The sequence below is a fragment of the Sinocyclocheilus rhinocerous genome, unplaced genomic scaffold (assembly GCF_001515625.1).
Source record: "Sinocyclocheilus rhinocerous isolate Xijiao unplaced genomic scaffold, SAMN03320098_v1.1 scaffold481, whole genome shotgun sequence".
Classification (NCBI taxonomy): domain Eukaryota; kingdom Metazoa; phylum Chordata; class Actinopteri; order Cypriniformes; family Cyprinidae; genus Sinocyclocheilus; species Sinocyclocheilus rhinocerous.
The window spans coordinates 1,234,388-1,253,675 of NW_015657695.1; the positions used below are offsets into that span (position 1 = coordinate 1,234,388).

The 19,288-nt window shown below is 40.8% G+C and overlaps 1 protein-coding gene across 1 annotated transcript in view; it reads right to left on the bottom strand.

Moving 5' to 3' along the window:
• Positions 1-1,122: 1,122 nt before the first annotated feature.
• LOC107721518 (trinucleotide repeat-containing gene 6A protein-like) overlaps positions 1,123-19,288 on the bottom strand; it is a 23,695-nt gene continuing 5,529 nt past the window's right edge. The window contains exons 4-24 of the mRNA XM_016529590.1: positions 16,472-16,600; positions 15,309-16,401; positions 12,860-14,187; positions 11,746-11,955; positions 11,431-11,594; positions 11,192-11,269; positions 11,013-11,064; positions 10,774-10,901; positions 9,763-9,915; positions 9,535-9,666; positions 8,579-8,716; positions 8,415-8,486; positions 7,886-8,324; positions 7,319-7,456; positions 6,742-6,903; positions 6,456-6,596; positions 5,804-5,911; positions 5,511-5,720; positions 5,339-5,406; positions 4,559-4,698; positions 1,123-2,345 (exon numbers count right to left, since the gene is read on the bottom strand). Of these exons, the coding sequence (XP_016385076.1) occupies positions 2,015-2,345; positions 4,559-4,698; positions 5,339-5,406; positions 5,511-5,720; positions 5,804-5,911; positions 6,456-6,596; positions 6,742-6,903; positions 7,319-7,456; positions 7,886-8,324; positions 8,415-8,486; positions 8,579-8,716; positions 9,535-9,666; positions 9,763-9,915; positions 10,774-10,901; positions 11,013-11,064; positions 11,192-11,269; positions 11,431-11,594; positions 11,746-11,955; positions 12,860-14,187; positions 15,309-16,401; positions 16,472-16,600 (5,414 nt within the window). The 3' untranslated portion in view covers positions 1,123-2,014. The remainder of the gene's footprint in view (positions 2,346-4,558; positions 4,699-5,338; positions 5,407-5,510; positions 5,721-5,803; positions 5,912-6,455; positions 6,597-6,741; positions 6,904-7,318; positions 7,457-7,885; positions 8,325-8,414; positions 8,487-8,578; positions 8,717-9,534; positions 9,667-9,762; positions 9,916-10,773; positions 10,902-11,012; positions 11,065-11,191; positions 11,270-11,430; positions 11,595-11,745; positions 11,956-12,859; positions 14,188-15,308; positions 16,402-16,471; positions 16,601-19,288) is intronic.

Here is a 19,288-nt window from a genome sequence, read left to right on the forward strand (position 1 = left end):
ATATAGTACGATAAAAGGTAAATAGTCTGTAAATCTACGCACATTATTTAAACTACCAGCAATAGATTACATTCACCTCTAATCCAGCCTTCCTTGGCCACAAGTACAGAGGCAAGCCATTTTCAATGACAAACCAGCTTTGAGGAAGGGGGAAAAAAGGGGAGGGGAAGGGGGAGAACAAAATAATTTTAAATTTTTTTTAAAATAAAATGGTAATGAGCAGCCAAAACATTGATTTATTAATATTGTAAGGAACTTCAGATTAACACAACCAAACTGTACACATTACAATCATTTTCTATTTGTAAACAGTTAAAAGCCACTTGACTTGTTGCATCTTCGGACACAATTTGAATCAAGGCAATGAAATGTGGACGACTTTTGCACTGTTAAAATAACCAAACAAGATTTTCTTTAACACCAGCTCTGGCGCTAAGGGGAAAATTTGTTTTTGATAAAATAATGATGATGATGATATATATATATATCAAACAATGTATATGCAAATTACTGAAACATAAAACATTACTTCAGACAAAGAAAAAGCGATTCTGTAGGCCGAGTCATTGGCTACAGTGTGCATAGTTACAGATTTCTGCTTTTTCTTATGACATTTGACAGTTACTTCGACAGTCACAAAGCGAAAAACATTGAGACACTCAGTGGGAAAAAGGACTAGATAGTGATTCAGCAAACCATATCCACTCATTAATAAAAAGACAGCATATTCGAAAAGCAGTATGTAGAATGTCTCCAGCTTAAAGCAGTTATTTGGCAGAGAAAAACTTACAGAGCTATAAGTAGTTTCAGTGCTAAAAGTTGGATTTTCCTACAAGGAGTTTCTATGGGGGGAAAACTGGCTATATTTCCTGAGAACCATGCTGGTTATTTAGCAGACAAGAGGAATAGATAAAATAACCAATGACATGGCCAAACACTGATCAGTATTCCCAGAGATAAAAAGCTTCGTCTTCATCCTCAAGATTTTTTTAAAGTTTTTTATTTTTTTGTATGTCTTCATCCTCAAGATTTTTTTTTGTGTTTTGATTTTTTTGTTTTTTTTTGTTTTTTTAATAATTTTTGTAAGATTATTTTTTTTATTCTTTATGCATTTTTTTTTCGCCATTTAAAATAAAAGGAAGCATGACCATACTTTCCCCCTCAAAACGTTTTGTAAACAAGAGGGCACAATGTGATGCCTCCAAAACAAAATTGAAAGCCTATTTAGAAAGTGCTGTTCCCCCTGGCTTGCAGGTCGGGTTTGCAAGTCACAGCTGTGGCTACAGTTTTTTAGACTGCAGAGCTAAATTCTTTAGTTTTAAAACAAAATTGGTGCAATACTTATTTCTGTAATATCATCAAATAATCCCAAGTCAGCATCTATATCTTGATCTCGAACTCCACAATACTACAATAAGGTAGGCGTACATCAAGGCATAGTAGAGCGCACACTTTAAGAACATCCTTGAGTAAACAACTACACTGGAACTGTCGGCTCCCTCCATATTGCAGATTATACTGAGAAAAACCACATTCAGTGCAAAGTTTAAAAAGCTCAAACTCCATTGTCAGCAAACAAAATGCAAATAATAAAAACAAAACAAAAAGAATTGGAATTCAAATAAACATGATGAATAAACAGATGAGCTCAACTGAAGCTTTTTTCTGTATGAAGAGCACTACCTGGAAGTGTAAATACATCCTTTCACATTATAGAATTGGCCTGCATAATTCAAGTATTCAAACTGATATGTTTTGGGCTAAAACAAAGTGGACATATGTGCAGAAAAAAACGTAACTTGTTTCCACAGGGTGACCCCGCATTGTTTTTTTTTTTTTTCTTTTTGTAAGTGAAGGAAGTCTAACTAGTGCCATTTGATTTTTTTTCATATAATATATATATAATATGGTCATATGATTATGATTAACTATTTCCACATTGAGGTCACGGGTTTGTTTGTATGTTTGCTTTTTGTCATTTTTTTTCTTTTTAAGTCAGAAGGTGAAAGATGCACTACATGGACTCCGGAAGGAAGGAGCTGATGGGGGAGGGACTGTTGATTCTCCCCCCCTCACCACCACTGGGGCTGCCCCACAGGCTCGTGGAGTAATTGGGAACGCCCCAGAGAGACGAGCCGTGCAGGTCTCCGCTGCCGTTCCAGTGATTTGGATCAGTGCGGTTTGGGAAGGGGTGGGAACCCTCGATGGATCCGATCCGGTTCTGAGAAGAGCCCAACGTCTGCCAGCTGGGAGAGGCAGTCATTGACTGACCTTGTGCAAAGAAACGATTAATTTCCTCTTCACTAGCAAACTCTGCAAGAATAGTAGTGTTCCCTAAAACACACCTGAGGAGGAAGAGCAGAACCTTTATCAGTATGGTGCCTCACTCACATACAAGTTTTTGTGAACTTCAGAATGGGGTTCCGGAAATCTGGAAATGGCTTCCCACATTATTTCAGGGTTTCGATTGAAAGAGAAAGCAGGCTGATAAACCATTCACTTAACACGGGGGCTTTCAAACTGGGGTCCGTGACGCAAAGCCGGGGGGTCCGCACAAATAATTTGCTACACCGTTTTTTCCGGACTGCAACTTGCGTTTTGTTAATCTTCTGAAACGTGCTATGATTTATATTCCAACGTGACTTATTTAATGCATTAATGTCAAATAAGCAAAGCGTAAATACTTAAAAGCGGGCACTTCAAGGTTTATATAGCTAAATATATTTCTCATGTCTGTTTGACAAGTAGAAAGTATCGCTGAGTTTTTCTTCATATTAGTAAGAAGTTCACAGATACTAAGACGGCAAGCGCATTTTGTTTGTTTTCTTTATTTTACAAAACCACAATGTTTCACTGTCATTTTGAAGGTAGACAAATAAAAAGACCGTTTTGAATGATGTCTTGCTCTTATCTGACGGAGATCACATTTTCCCGCTGATATAAGGAATCCAAAGTGTTCGCGCTGGCGCCTCCCGCGTGCTCACAACAAATCAGTTCTAGCATTGCAACTTGACATCGCAGCCTCACCATCAGCAAACTAAATGAGACAACTAAACATACAAAAGGTATTTGGTGGCTCAATTTAACTTGTCTGTTGTACAATATGTAGGTTTTGCCGGACAGCGTGAGCATCGCCATTCCGTGGTTTTTCCAAAGACTTTTTTTTTTTTTTGCATATGTGAAGGATGCTGTTAGTAGATATTCGGACATGAGAGAAGTACAAAGCCTTCTTTACACAATAAGTAGCCTAATAGAGCCAACTACGTGATTATGTTTCAGTTTTAGTAAGTAAGTTTAGTTTGTTATGGATATAGCATTTAAAATAAATGTTTGAAATGAACGGCACTACAATTATTATTTTTTATACATATATATATGCATTTATTTTTGTTCTGTTATGAATGCCACTAAATTTAAACGATTTGGAGTAACGATTTGAAGTAAAAATTCATGTTAGTGTTTATAAATGTTTTTTTCCCCTAACATTCGTTTTAGTATTCAGTATTTAGTATTTAAATTATTTCTGAAAGTAATAGTAAAATGCGACTTACACACCGATGCAACTTATGTAGAAGCAATCAAAACTAACAAAAGAGCAATAATATGTGCTATATTAGTATATATTAGTATATTATTATAGTGTTATATTTAAATTTCACAAAGAAATGTGCAGCATTTTGTCCAAGCAATAATAAAAGGACACATTTAATTTATAATTTGTCTTAAATCTCATTTTGTTAAAAAAAATTATAATAATCGCGAATCGAATTGTGAAATCAAAATCGTGAATTGAATCGAATCGTGAGTTGAGTGAATCGTTACATCCCTATACTATGCTGTAGTATTAAAAAGTACATATACAATGGGGACCATTTGCACCAATAAAACAATCATATTATGTTCATTCCTCCTACCCACATTAAACTTTAGCCTTAAACACTGTTATAATTATGAGGGGGTCCTTGGAAAATCCTCTCCCCTGTAAGGGGTCCTTGGAAAATCCTCTCCCCTGTAAGGGGTCCCTGGCTCCAAAACGTTTGAAAACCCCTGACATAAGCATTAACAGATTTTTGTAATGGGGGGGGGGAAAAAGTGTTGTGTTTGTGAAATTATCTGGTCAAGACCCTTAAAGTAATCACTAAGGATACTATTATATTAATAGAACGTTGAGTTATTCCAAACAAAACTCCTAATCTAAACATTTGATCAGTGCATCCAGAATATTTGATTTCTAAGAATCGGAGTACATGATTAAACTGTATTATGCATATCACCCTAATGCACTGGTTCTCAAACAGGGGGCTGGGGCCCACTAGGGGGCTTTTTTTAGACCTTAAAATGAACTTGCAGTCTAAAACTGTACATTTACCGAAAATTCTATTTAATGTAATTAAAATAAATCTAGTTATTCCAGAAGTGATCAAGTTATTTATAGCTGATTTACAAACACTAATTTCCTCTTAAATGGCTTAGTAATTATTAGCTTTGGTAATAACATTTCTGTTCTTTACCCACATTGGGGGGAAAAACAAAGGATAACAAAAAAAGGTGGACTTACATGTGCAGTGACTTCTGGGCTTTTGCCGCCTCCTCCTTAGAGCTGTAGCAGACCACAGCGTTGCCATGGGGAAGGTTCAGATGGAATGTGATCAGTGGACCGTGCTGCATGCACAGAGTTCGCAAGGTGGAGCCATCAATCTGTAAAACACAGGCATGACTTGTTACCCAAGAAATGATTCTGCTGTAGCTTTATATATAAAACAATATGTAGGTTTCTAAATGGAGCCTTTCCTTTAATAACACCCATTCATTACAAAATAGTTATTGAGAGTTGGCCACTGAGAATTACAAACTCTCACAGCTTCATAAGATTAGGGTTAAACCTCTGATGTCACATGGACTATTTTAACGATGTCCTTACTACCTTTCTGGACCTTGAATGTTTCAGTTGTGTTGCTGTCTATGGAGGGTCAAAGAGCTCTCGGCTTTCATAAATATCTTAATTTGTGTTCTGAAGATGAACGAAGACCTTACAGGTTTGGAACAACATGAGGGTGAGTAATTAATGACAGAATTTACATTTTTGGGGTGAACTATCCCTTTAAAACAAGTTTTGTTTTCCATTCAAACTTATATTGAAAAAAAAAGTATAAATTATCTATCTATTAGTAATTAAGGGTAATTCATAAAACCCTAAATTGCAAAACAGTGTGCCGATAAATAGTTTTACAGTGCATTTTCAATGTGTTTTCTGCTAAAAATGCTGCAAAAATCAGGCAGTGTGAATGCTTAACCTGCTAAAACGAGTCAGTACATTCCAAATCATTAAGCATCTTACCTGAGGTGTGAGGTTTTTGAGAACAAGCCAATTAGTTCTCCCTGAGCTGCTGTCACCCCAGCTGGAACCTGCGGACAATGATCATTTCAAGTCTCTCTCGTTTCTTTAAACGCAACATCATTTACACTATTAATAGAGTTTATGTAGGTGAATGGGAATATAACTGACTAACCAGAGTTGAATCTGGATTCAGAGCTACCCCAGCCTGGCAGTCTCAGAGAGCTGTTGTCCCAAGATGAGGGCTGTTTCTGGCCAGTCAGGCCAGGCGGGGGGCGGGACGGAGCAGAGATACCTTTTGAGGGGAGAGGAACCTTCCACAGCTCATGAGCCAAAGAGGTGTTGGTGACTGTACCAGGAGACCATTTGGAGTCACTGTTTCTGGCTGCAGGGAAGAAAAAAGATCAAGTTAAAGGTGTATGAGGGTCACAAGCCTGCGTGGCTATGCCGCAATAACTGCCCACCAACCTGAAGTGCTTTGTGCTGTACTGCTGAGGGAACTATTGTGGTTGGAGGCACGAATGGATGTCCAGGCACTATTTGAAGGCAGCGTGGTGGTAAGTGATGAGGATGGCCCTGGAAGAACAGAAAAAAAATTAATTGACGGAAACACTAATACATACAAATCACACTACAATTTTAACATCTGGGGTCAGAAGATTTTTGTTGTGATGCCTTTGAAAGAAATCTCTTCTTGAAAGAAGTCTGCATTTATTTAATCAATATAGTAATAATAGAAATATTGTGAAAATGTATTAATGTAATGTAATGTAACTTGTCTATTTTAATATATTTTAAAATGTAATTTAATCCTGTGATGGCAAAGCTGAATGTCACCCAATCCTTCATAAATCATTCTAATATGCTGATTTTGTCCACAACAATAATAATAATTTTTTATCAATATTGAAAACAGTTGCTTTTTTTTTTTTGTGGACAGCAATAATTTTTTACAGGACTCTTTGATGAATACAAAGTTCAAAAGAACAGCATTTATTTATTTTTTTAATTAATTTAAAAGCCTTTTCATTTTGTCAATTTGATGCATCCTTGCTGAAGAAAAAAACCCACTTTTGAACAGCAGTGTATACTGATATAGCTGGTTTAACAGATTGCTTACCATTGTTCCTGTCCCTGAGGTGATCAACATCCCGGACTGTATTAATGGAGAGATTATTAATCACACTGCCAGGAGTGACAAATGGGTCAGTTTCAGGATCAATGTTTGGATATCCTTTCCAAGGCTCACCAGGACGGAACTCTGCCAAACAAACAAGACACAGTGTCATTTATGCTACAATGGCGCAGCGACAAGCTCGACCATCTGAGCTACTCTGTAATATTTTGTTTCAATGCAAGATTTGATTGGAACAAGTAAAGCATTTATGAAGCGAATGGGACCGAACCTGGTGGCCAGTTGACATTGGTGGAACCATGAGGTGATTTGGCACGGCTGGGCCAGCCATCTCCCACAGAGCCAGGAGGACTGATGGAAGCGTTACTGGCATTGATGAAGTCATATGGACCAAAGGGTGAGTCTTCAAGCCTCAGGCCAGATGTTATAGCACCTATAGTAAAATCATATCCATCAGACTTTTTTGCACACTTTCAAAACTGCATATGAAAAACATTTTTTGTTGAGATGACACAATTATGACAAAAATATTGGTGATTATTTCCTTTGATATTGTATTCATTATTAAATAGAATTTAATTTTTTTTGTGTAGGTCAACTGCAAAGCATTCTTTATCTACACATCCAAAACTCACTTGACTGCTGTTTTATACATCAGATAACCAATGCTGCCTAAACAGTCAACTTCACACTCTAAATAAATATCAGCAATAGATAAATAAATATAATTAACAATTAATCAATGTGTCAATTAATCACAGCTGTTGTAAACATCTTTAAATATTAACAGTGTAGCCCCTAAAACTGACTACCAAAAAAGGAATAAAAAAAAAAAAGAGGAAGCCTACCAGATTTGCTGGGGTTTTGATCAAGTGGCGAGTTAACGGAAATGTCCATGGCAGTCCACTTCTTCAGACGGGACTGTGGCTCCTTAAAACCAACACTGCCAATGTCGAGGTTGCTTACATTCAAGTTTGAGTTCAAACCTAGAGGAATACAAAAAAAAAGAAGAAAATTTAATCAGTCCACTCAGTATTTTTTCTCATTAAAGACTTGATAAAAGTACTTCTAAATCATTTATTTTGGAGACAGCGTCACAAGTCAACACAATGTCCATGCCACTATGGCAGTCGCAACAACGCAACCAACAAAAAATTACTGAGTGCACAATAAAACATGGGAATATATATGGAAGGGGAGACAAGCACAAACAAAGTAAAACAACCTTACTGTTGTCAAGCGGCAGAAATTATGAGTAGAAGCACCATACATATGCCAGTCAAACATTGGATTTCCAATCAAATAATAAGGGTCTGAACTCCAAAGGTTTTGCAACATAGCATGGTTTTCTTTTCCCTCAAATACAAAATGCAAGAGGAAATTTTGCTGGGGACAACAAAATAGACTGTATTCACCTCTTGCTGGCAGAGAGCTGCTGTCAGGACAGAAGTTCTTTCCTACCCGAGGGTTGATGGGAGAGCCTGGCACCATGTGACCATTGCTCAGAGGTGGGGCTAGGAGGCTATGACTTTGACTAATGCCAGCTGGCTGATAGCCTGACATGTCAGAGGCAAACATCGTGTTGGGCTTGGCAGCTTGGTGCAACAAAGAGTCAGTCTGGCCTACATTAAGATGGGGAGGACACCCACCTAAAGGGAAATTATTGAACGAGCTCAGGGAACTTTGTTCTTTCTGCAGGTCGGAGGCATTGGGGGTCATGAAGTTCTCCATATAGGACTTGAGGCTGGGCTGGTGCAGCGAGGGTGGCTGAGGGGAAGTCTGCTGCTTCATCAGGGAGGGATCGAGATGGCGGGGAGGCTGGATCATCTGCTGAGACAGACCCAGACCACGACCCTACACGTCATCACAAATGGAAAATGTCACGTCAAACGAGCCAAGACAGAAGGAAACGGAACACATAAATGGGTCTAAGAGATCACAAACCTGTTCCTGTTGCTGGCGGCTGTTAACAGGCATGGCCCTCTGGCTTTGCGCTTTTTGCTGCAAAAGGAGACGCTGGGACGGGGGAAAAAAGTGTAAGTTTTAAGTATGACAGGGAACGGGTTAACTTATCACTTCTAGGCTGGTACTAGCAACAAGATCAATACCTGTAACTGATTAATCTGAGAAAGCTGAGACAGTTGGTTGAGTTGGGACAGCTGGTTCAACATAGCCACCTGCTGTGGGCCAAACAGAGGGTTTAGACCTCCGTTATTGGGAGAGTACTTCAACAGGGGTGGCGGGACCTGGGAGAAAAAAAAGAAAAAAAAAGTACACATTTGTTATGAACCTTTTTATAAAAAAAAAATACATAACATTGATCAATTAATAAAAAAAAGATACTAAACTGAGAATATTTATTTTAATATTTATTGATTATACATATTATATAGATAGTGTGTGTATTCAAATATTAGTATTATATTAATTTAATAATAAAAAAAGAAAGTAATATTAATTCATTCTATATAATATTTATTTAATATAATATATATTTCTTAGTGGATAAATAGTGGAGCCGCAACAGTGAGACCCTCAATACTTTTAAGCAGGACTGCAAAATTAATCTGAATCAAACAAAAATTGTGATATGGTTGTTGTATCATGACAGATATAAAATACGGCACTGTGTTTTTACATGTGAGCAGCTCATGGTCCGGTGTTTTTAGAATTTCAGAGAAACTCATAATACACTGCAAACCTGGGACGAGTTGCATAAGAATAGCCACTATGTTAAGCCCTAGTTAAGAACTAGTCTAACCAACAAGCAGTTAGTCAATGGGCAATCTGCATTTTTGGATTCAAATTTGGCAAGTCTACTTTTTCTGTAACTAACAAAGAAAAAAAATAAGATGACTAGCCTCACTTGTAAGACTAGCCTAAGGTCACTGGAGTTTTGTAAACTGCATTTTAAAATACACATCACAATTTTTCTCAGGAGAAAAAAAAAGGCCTTGAGTTACACTTTGGAAATTCCCTGATATTTCCAAGGCCTTGGGAACCCTGTACACCACACATCTTCATCTTACAGTCAGCAGGGATTTAAAAACCCAAGTGGCATTACCTGAGAGGGAAGTAGTGGAGGAGGCACTTGGTTGCGTAGATTGGACTGAGCGGAGTTCAGAGGTTGTGCTGGAGGCTGCGGAGCATTCCTGCCTTGTGCTGCTGCATTACCGACACCGTACATGTTTACATTCTGACAAGAAACATAACACCCCACATGTAAATGAGCATCCGGCAATCCAGTGCATTCACACCTTCAGCACACAAGGAGCAGCATGCACTAACTCACCTGCCTAACAGAGGCAGAGTTTGGATGGTGAGGCAAGCTGCACTGGTTTGGCAGTGCCTTATTTGTTGGGGAAAAGCTGATATTCTGCATGGAAGTGATCTGTGAGTTTTGGGACTCCTCTGTTACAGAGCTATCATATACAGGCAGTGAAAGCTGAAGCACGACCACAGGCCAAGCAGCGAGAGGAGCAGGACGCAGAGCACAACAGCAGTGAGGAATTGGACAAAGACCAGAAGGAACACCAGGCCACCAGAGAAAGACACATCAACAAACACAGAAAAGGAGAGAGAAAGGCTATGTTAGCATCCTCTTTGGCATGTTTTAGCAACTGGAGTGCTTTCTTCAATTTTATTAAGTTAGGGAGGCAATGGGAAAATTGGGATCAGAAGAAAGACTACGACTACTGAAAGAGTTGCTTCTAAATACCCCATGAAATCAGCTGTAGCATTTCAATACATATATCCTTAGATCTAACAGACATGGTCTTATGCAGTGGTTATATATACGGTGCCCAGTAGGGGCCTCAGCAAATTTTAAATGGTGCCCTCAGGACTGAAATGTTTTTAAAACACGACAAAATAAGCTTAAAAATAAGGTAATACAACTTAATTCACTCCCTTAATAACCCTGTTTAATTTGAAGATCTTAACTTCAGGAATACTGAAATTTAATTTTAATTAGAATTATTAGGTTATTTACTAATTGTAATCCATGGACACTCCTAGTTTCTGTAAATTAGAAAATGTGTTTTTAAAACAATATTAATTATAGCAGATTTTCCCCAGAGGAAATATAATTCATTATGGACAAAGGAGGACAGAGTAAAAAAAAAAAGAAAAAAGGTTGAGATCGGCTGGTCTTGAAGCCATAAGCATTCAATTTTGATATCATGAGGACTTTAAGTTGCATTCACGTCCCATAGAGGGTGCTAAAGTACCGAACAAGCAGGAATACAAGACTGGACAAAATTAAGGCTCCATTACTGTTATAGGAGGATAGGAAATAACTGACCTTATCCATATAGGGGTTACGGTCTATAGTAGAGTCTTTGTGGATCTGGTGGCGTGAAGCAGGATTTTTCCCATACTCTCCGATATTAAGAACATGCTTGTCAACATCAATGCGCTTGTCTGTCATTCCTGCAGAAGATGAGAAGAATTCATAGATTTGACAAAATCATGCTAATACTCATGGACTGCAACAAACATCACTCGATATCAGTACTGGAGGAGCATGTGAATGTGACCTACCTCCAGACATATCCATCTTATTGCTCTTCAGGGAGTCTTCAGCGGAATCCCTCTGTAAAATGACAAAAAAACGTCAACGTGCTATCTAATAACTATGCTCCATAAAGGATTTGGGGACACATAATACTTAGTATAACAGGTTTTACATAAACATATAGCAATCAAGACTGGATCCTTACAGGGTACATGTTGTTGAACTGTTTCACAAACTGATTCATCCATGGAGAATCATCTTGCTTGTTGGGTCCTTTGTTCAGCTAATGGAAAGAAGGGTAGAAAATAAATAAGCAAGCAAAATGTACACACATAATTTTGTCCTCGCTATTAGATTTAACAGTAAATTCAGTGAATGACACTTTAAACATTTCTGCCAGGCTAAATGAGGTCTTAATTACTAATTATTTATCTTAATTATTACCTTTGGAGTCATCTTCTTGTAGGGCCAGTTTCCAGTTTGGTTCACTTCTTGTGATGGATTGTTGTTCCACATGCCTATCTCTACTTCCACTTCCTCCTCCCAGTTGGAGTGCCCCGTCATGGACATCTCCTCTCCACCCCAGTTATCTTGCATAGGTTTGGATCCTAAAAAGCCAAAATCAAATTAAAAATGGAGGGGAAAAAAAAAAACCCAAACACAATTTACATCGGAAAAGCTAAACAAAACAAGAAGAAATTAAGTCAAAGAAAGAAAAATCAAAGAAAGTTCTTTGCCCCAATTGGAGATGGGACGTACCAGACTTGTGCTGTGACTGCTGTCCTATAGCAGCATTGCTCCAGCCACTGCCTCCTGAGTTTTGCCTCCCCGGCTCTTCCCAGCTGGAACCTGTATCAACAGGCTTTCCCCAAGTAGACGTGCCATTGTCCACAGTGACAGGTGGAGCAGCATGCTCACCCCAGGTAGAGGACTCAATTTTTTGTGGCCCACCATATGGCTCTCCCCACCCTGTGATCAAAAAAAATAAAAAAAACTATGATCAAAGACCAGTATACAAAATGCTATATTGTTCTGCACAAAAACTAGTGAATGCAACAAATGAGAGGATGGCACAATTAAAAGAAGGCATATTACTATTTTGTAAGCAAACTGAAATCTGTCAGAGCAAACAAAAATCAAAGTGTAATGCATAAGCTACATAGAAAATAACTATGCAACAACTAATTTGCATCTAAAAATATTTAACATACTTGACTGAAATCTATTAAAGACAATGCAATTAATATTTACAAATAAACTTCAAAAGTGGGATTGGACTGTACTTGCAAACTTTCCAATAGCCCAAATCCGACCCTTGCATAAACATGCTTATGTAAGCTTTGTTTACTCTGAAGTCCTTCTGATGGATCAGCTTACATTTAACCACTGAGCTTTTTGCACTTTCACCATCCAGCATATGCCCTGAATACTTCCTTCAAAAATAGCCCTGTTCATGTGTGCCCTGCTGCTCAAGTTGCTGCCATATGACTGCACCATCGGCCACAATGTAACCAAAGCCTATTTTTCCCTGAGCACAGCTTATCCACAGCCAATTCCAAATGAAGTAGGAACACTATTTGCACATGCACCTTAACATTTTCTGTTTGGCAAATAATTAAAGATTAATGGAAAAAGCTGCACTTTTACAAAGTATATACATTCCTCTGCACTGCATAAACACATTTATATATAGACACACACACAAACACTTGCTCGTAAGTTCAGAGCTTGTCAGTGCCGTAAGCATTAGAGGAAAGGGGTGGGAAGAAAAAGCGCATCCAGAGAAATTCCAAAGGGATGACTGCATGACTTCAGATAAATATAATGTGTGAGTAATAATTGCCAAGGCACTGCCAAAAAGGAAGACACCCACCTGAGCTGCAGTTCTTTTCCTTTGGGGCCATAGTGCTTTGGGCTTGAGGGGGCTGAGAAACAGCCATGCCATCCTGCTCTCCAGCAGTGTTCTTGTTCCACATATTTACGTTGCTGCAGATATATTTGTTGGGATCTCCCCATGCTGAAGTACCATCATCGATCTCCATTCTACGCCTGATGGATTCTGGTGATGGATCTTCCCATCCAGTGGATTCTTCTTCTTTGGAGGCAGTAGGCATCGGGCCTCCCAGCCATCCTGCAGGCTTGTTCTGACCAGGGGCTCCAGTCTGGGAGGTGCTCCCACTCCTGAACGTTCCCATGCTGGAATCTTGGGGCTTGCCCCACTCTGAAGAGTTGTGCGGTTTTGTATTGTCGCCCCAGGTGGGGTTGGCGTGGCTTGATTTGATTGGCTCGCGCCAGGTTTGGTTTTGATTGTTGGTCTTGTGTGGCTCTCCCCATCCTGTGGTTGGGCCACTCTGGTCAGGAGTGTTAGTGCCTCCGCTGCCTCCCCAGGTGTTGCTTGTCCCGCAACGCCCCGGCTCACTCCAGGCCGATCCAGAGCGGTCGCTGTCACTGTCCCAGCCTCCTGAACCAGACTTCTGGGGCTCTCCCCAATGGTTTCCCTTCGGGCCTTCTCCGCCCCATCCCTGCTTTGCCTTCGACGGATTATTCCAAGAGGAGGACTTCTCATCCTTGGTGCCATTCCATGAGGAGCCACCCTTGTTCATTGTAACAGAAGGGGCATCCTCCCATCCACTTTGCCCAACTGGGCCTTTGGTTTCTCCCCAGCCAGTTGAAGGTTTAGTTTCTGTCCACCCAGACACTGAAGAATCGCTACTTTTGTTGGTGCTGGGTCCATCTCCCCAACCACCTGAGTTAGACGCCTGAGGGGGAGCGCTACCCCAGCCTGTATGTCCATTTCCTGTCTTTTTATCAGAGCTTGAAACATCCCATGCAGTGTTCTGGTGGACTGGAGTTTGTCCCCACCCCGTGTTGGACAGCACCCTGGGGTCCACGTCAATTTTAGAGAGAGCTGCATTGATCATGCCCTGCTGATTACCTCTCCTTCGGTTGCCACCACATTGCCCATCCCTCTCACTGCGACCTCCCAAGCTCTCTCCACTTCCTTCACTGCCTGTAGATTTATTCCATGTGCTGCCTTGTGATGCTTGACCGGAGCTCCCTATACCAAGAGCATCATCCTCCAAGGACTTCCATCCATTTGTTCCCTTCCTGCTCCCATTCGTGCTATCATTGGAATGCTGACTGTTGCTGGGCAAAGTGTTCCACTCCCCGTTTGAGACCTTAGTGCCAGTGTTTGAAGAGGATGAGGAAGAGGAAGAGGAGGAGGAGGAGGCACTCCCCCAGGGGCGAGGGATCCCAGCTGGGCCCACACCACTGCCTGCTCCCCAAGACATATTTTGTGAGGTAGCGGGTGCTGAGTCCCAACCTCCTCCACGACCGCCCATTCCGTTATTATTATTATTCTTTAAAGAAGCAGCACTCACAGAGGAGCCATTGGCTCCAGACTGCATTAGAGTTGCATTCACAGTGTCGCCCACAGCTTGGCCTTTAGGGATGGGACATTTGTCTCCAGAGTAATTAGTGCCGGGCGGAACGCCCCATGCTGTACCATAAGACCCGCTGTTGATTCCCTCACTGTTGCCATGTTGAGAAATGGAAGTGCCATTAGAGACTGGAGATATAGGGAGCTGAGGGGAGCCCCCTGTACTCATAGGCCAAGCTCGGTGCCCTGGGGGCTGTTCATTCATCTGCATTGAACCTGTAGAGTTTGGTAAACTAGAGGTCATCGTGTTAGTAGTGTTATTTGGTCCATTAAATTCAGTGTTAAGGTTTTGAGGCTGCCCACTTGGAACCTTGTTTGTACCATTGACTCCAGCTTCGGACATATTTTCCTGCAGGCATCCCCAGGACATCTTAGAGTTGATACTCTGCATGCTGGGTGTTTGACCTATGGTGCTTTGTTGAGTGTTGGTGCCACCATTTCCATTCCCCACAGGCCCATGGGGGTTGGACCCAGTGTTCTGAAGAACGGGCCAGGCACCATGGTTGGCATTTGGGTTCAAAGTGCTTGGATTTATACCTACATTGGTTGAGGAACCTTGGGTACCCCATGCATTTATTTTGCCATGGCTGCTTTCTGCCAGCTTGCTGCTGGGGCCCTCGCCGGAGCCTTGACATGTGCTTAGCATCGAGCCATTGGATACACCCCAAGGGCCCTTAACACTCCCATTACCCACATTATTGCTGCCATTTGCAACCATGAAATGAGAACTATTGCCATTGTTGTCACCACCAGTGCTCCCAGATGCCATCATACTAAGATTTTTTTCTGACCCAGAGCTGGAGGCAGAGTCAGCATCCATACATTCTGAGGCTAACTCTGGCACTCCCCGTTTGAGACCTTAGTGCCAGTGTTTGAAGAGGATGAGGAAGAGGAAGAGGAGGAGGAGGAGGCACTCCCCCAGGGGCGAGGGATCCCAGCTGGGCCCACACCACTGCCTGCTCCCCAAGACATATTTTGTGAGGTAGCGGGTGCTGAGTCCCAACCTCCTCCACGACCGCCCATTCCGTTATTATTATTATTATTCTTTAAAGAAGCAGCACTCACAGAGGAGCCATTGGCTCCAGACTGCATTAGAGTTGCATTCACAGTGTCGCCCACAGCTTGGCCTTTAGGGATGGGACATTTGTCTCCAGAGTAATTAGTGCCGGGCGGAACGCCCCATGCTGTACCATAAGACCCGCTGTTGATTCCCTCACTGTTGCCATGTTGAGAAATGGAAGTGCCATTAGAGACTGGAGATATAGGGAGCTGAGGGGAGCCCCCTGTACTCATAGGCCAAGCTCGGTGCCCTGGGGGCTGTTCATTCATCTGCATTGAACCTGTAGAGTTTGGTAAACTAGAGGTCATCGTGTTAGTAGTGTTATTTGGTCCATTAAATTCAGTGTTAAGGTTTTGAGGCTGCCCACTTGGAACCTTGTTTGTACCATTGACTTCAGCTTCAGACATATTTTCCTGCAGGCATCCCCAGGACATCTTAGAGTTGATACTCTGCATGCTGGGTGTTTGACCTATGGTGCTTTGTTGAGTGTTGGTGCCACCATTTCCGTTCCCCGCAGGCCCATGGGGGTTGGGCCCATTGTTCTGAAGAACGGGCCAGGCACCATGGTTGGCATTTGGGTTCAAAGTGCTTGGATTTATACCTACATTGGTTGAGGAACCTTGGGTACCCCATGCATTTATTTTGCCATGGCTGCTTTCTGCCAGCTTGCTGCTGGGGCCCTCGCCGGAGCCTTGACATGTGCTTAGCATCGAGCCATTGGATACACCCCAAGGCTCCTTAACACTCCCATTACCCACATTATTGCTGCCATTTGCAACCATGAAATGAGAACTATTGCCATTGTTGTCACCACCAGTGCTCCCAGATGCCATCATACTAAGATTTTTTTCTGACCCAGAGCTGGAGGCAGAGTCAGCATCCATACATTCTGAGGCTAACTCTGGGTCACTACCAGTGATGGAGGGCCAGAGTTCCTTATCTACAATAACTTTTCCATTCTGAAGCTAACTCTGGGTCACTACCAGTGATGGAGGGCCAGGGTCCCTTATCTACAATAACTTTTCCCCAGTTGCTGTTCGAGTTGCTGCAAGGTGAGCCAGAGCTCCATGGTGAATTTTCATACTGAGGCTCCAGGCCAGCATGTTCCAAACCTGTGAACACAAATAAAAGGTCAAATCAGTTCAGATGGCAAACACTGAGAGAGAGAGAGAGAGAGAGAGAGAGAGAGAGAGAGAGAATGAAAATGCGTCTGTTTTTGGACTAAATTCAGACAAGTGGACAAAAAAAATCATGACAATAAAATATGTATGTATGTGTGTCACAGTTTGTGCAACAGCTTTGCAAAAGGAGATTGAACAGTAACATAAGACACTAAGGGAATGAAACATATGAACTTGTATATAAAACAAAAATATAAATACAATCCCTTACCCAATTCTGATTTAGTTACACTGTATCCTTGTACTTTATCAATGATTAACTGTAAAACACCCAGTGCAAACAACACATTCTAAAACACAAGCCAAATGCTGTACATAAACAATATCCTGAAAATATTAACATTTGGTAGACTTTGTCCAGAATTTATAATAACTTGCCCATTTATGGATTATGCGACAATGGCTAACTGCCCATAGGCCCCGTCTCTGTCCTGCTGAGAGGTGTCTCACTCAAGCCAGACTGAAACGGTAGTAGATCTGCCACCATTTTGTAGCAGCAGCATGATCATGCTGCATGCCAGGATAGAGGAGGGAAAGACAGACGACTGCTTACAGCAACACTAAGTGTGAAGCGTCTCTGAAAGTTCACTGATTTTACGTAGATGTGGCAAGTGTGGCGGCACTAAACTCTAACAATAACGCAACTGCTGTGTTCCTTGAAATACATTTTCTGCTCTTGCGTTCATATTTTTCTGCAAGATGGCTGCCAAGCTTCCTTGAGCACTGTTCTCTTGCCAAGTCTGAGACTTTCTCCTTGGCTGTGTTACCAAGAGAAATGGGAAGACAAAGAAACACAGACAGTCTCACTGCAGGTCTCGAGTAAACTGTTTGTTTAAGAGTGACTCAATAAAATGGGAGATTCTGTTGAAGGTCACTGAGGTAAAGGAAAATTACAGTTACATTTCGATCTAGTATTTCATCTCTCCAGGGGAGACAAAAAGAGTCGTCAACCAAGAAGAGACTTGTAGACTCCAAGGGGATAGAACAATGGAAATTCTGTCATCACGTCATTCCAAAATTATCTCCCTTTCTTCTGTTGAACACAAAAGATATTTTGTCCATATCATTTAAGTCAATGGTGTCCAAAACAACCTTGGACACCACTAACTCTCTTTGTATGGACGAAAAAAAAAATTATTCCACTAAAGTCAGTCAGTCATACAAGTTTGGAATGATGAGTGTCAGTAAATGATTACAGACTTTTCATTCTTTGATGAAATATCCCTAAAAGTAGACTTGTTCTGTGTTATGGGCAAAGTGTACAATTGCTGACTTGCATTGTAAAACTAATTCAGAAAAGTGAGAACTTTGTACCAATTTGCAGCACTACTGCTCTGGCCTTTCATAAAACAGGAAAAACACAGATTTGGCAGAAAAAAAAATGGAAAAGTCAGTCTATCCATGCAAAGACATTATGATAGATTTCTTGCAAGACATTGTAGAGCAACTGGTTAAATTTAGATTATCAAAATTACTTAAAAGTCTGTGTAAAGTCAATATTAAATGTGTGTTCTGGGTTTATCTCACCACAGAAAAATGTGTTATTAACCACCCAGCCAAATTTGAACGCTAAAAAAAAACGGCAAGTGAATAAAATAAGCTATCAAAATCGTGAAAAAATAAGCAGTATTCTCTGCTCTCAGACGCTTGGGGGCGTGTCCGCTGGTGGCGCTGAAACCACACCCACTCGCGGAAAAGCTGCCGTGTCTCTCTCTCAACTGTCTTCCCTCTGCGGCTTATTTAAATGAGGAGACCGAGCTGTTTTGTAAATTATTGCAACCAGGTATTATGCATTTACGTGATGAAGGCATAGATAACTAGCAACCTCTAGGCCAGGGGTCGGCAAGTAAGTTTGGCATCGGGCCAAAAAAAATTTTCGCCACTAGATGACAGGCCAGAACATAGTCAAAGGATAATTTCTTGATTTGAGCCCGAAAACTCAAGTTTGCTCAAACTCATCGTGAACTTACCTGGGTAAAAACCGAAACTGGCTTCGTACTACAGGCCACAGGTCTTTAGGTGACTTTTGAACTTAACACACACTAAACAAAAATGGTAAACAACAGCACATGGTAAGGAAAAAGAAAAAGTGAGTCACCTGTTTGGTTAGGGGAGTGGCTGACGGAATCCCGAATGGGAGCCATGCCTACAAAACAAAGAGCAACACACCATGAGGAAAACCAGCTACATGAAGCCTTGAAATAGGCCTCAACACCAATTAAACGGCCACATGCTAAGACCATGCAGCAAACATAATCACTTATTTCTACAGCTATGACCTAAGAATTTCAATTCAACACAAAATGAAAACAGTAGAATGTAAACAAAGATCAAGATCTTTCATTAGAAGACATGCTACTTTTTACATGAGTGACTCCATTAGCTTGACTGTACAGAAATGGCAACCACTGGCAAAAATAATGGCTTTCATTACATTACTTCAGAATTGTATACTAAAAAAGCAACTGGGGACATAAAATATTCTTTTGGATATTTTGGAAATGTATGGGAGAACTAACACAGTCAATCAGACAAAGCTTACAATCTAAAAATGATAAAATGATGGTAAATTTATTGACCTGACTACTAAAAACAAACAAACAAAAAAAAAAAACGAAG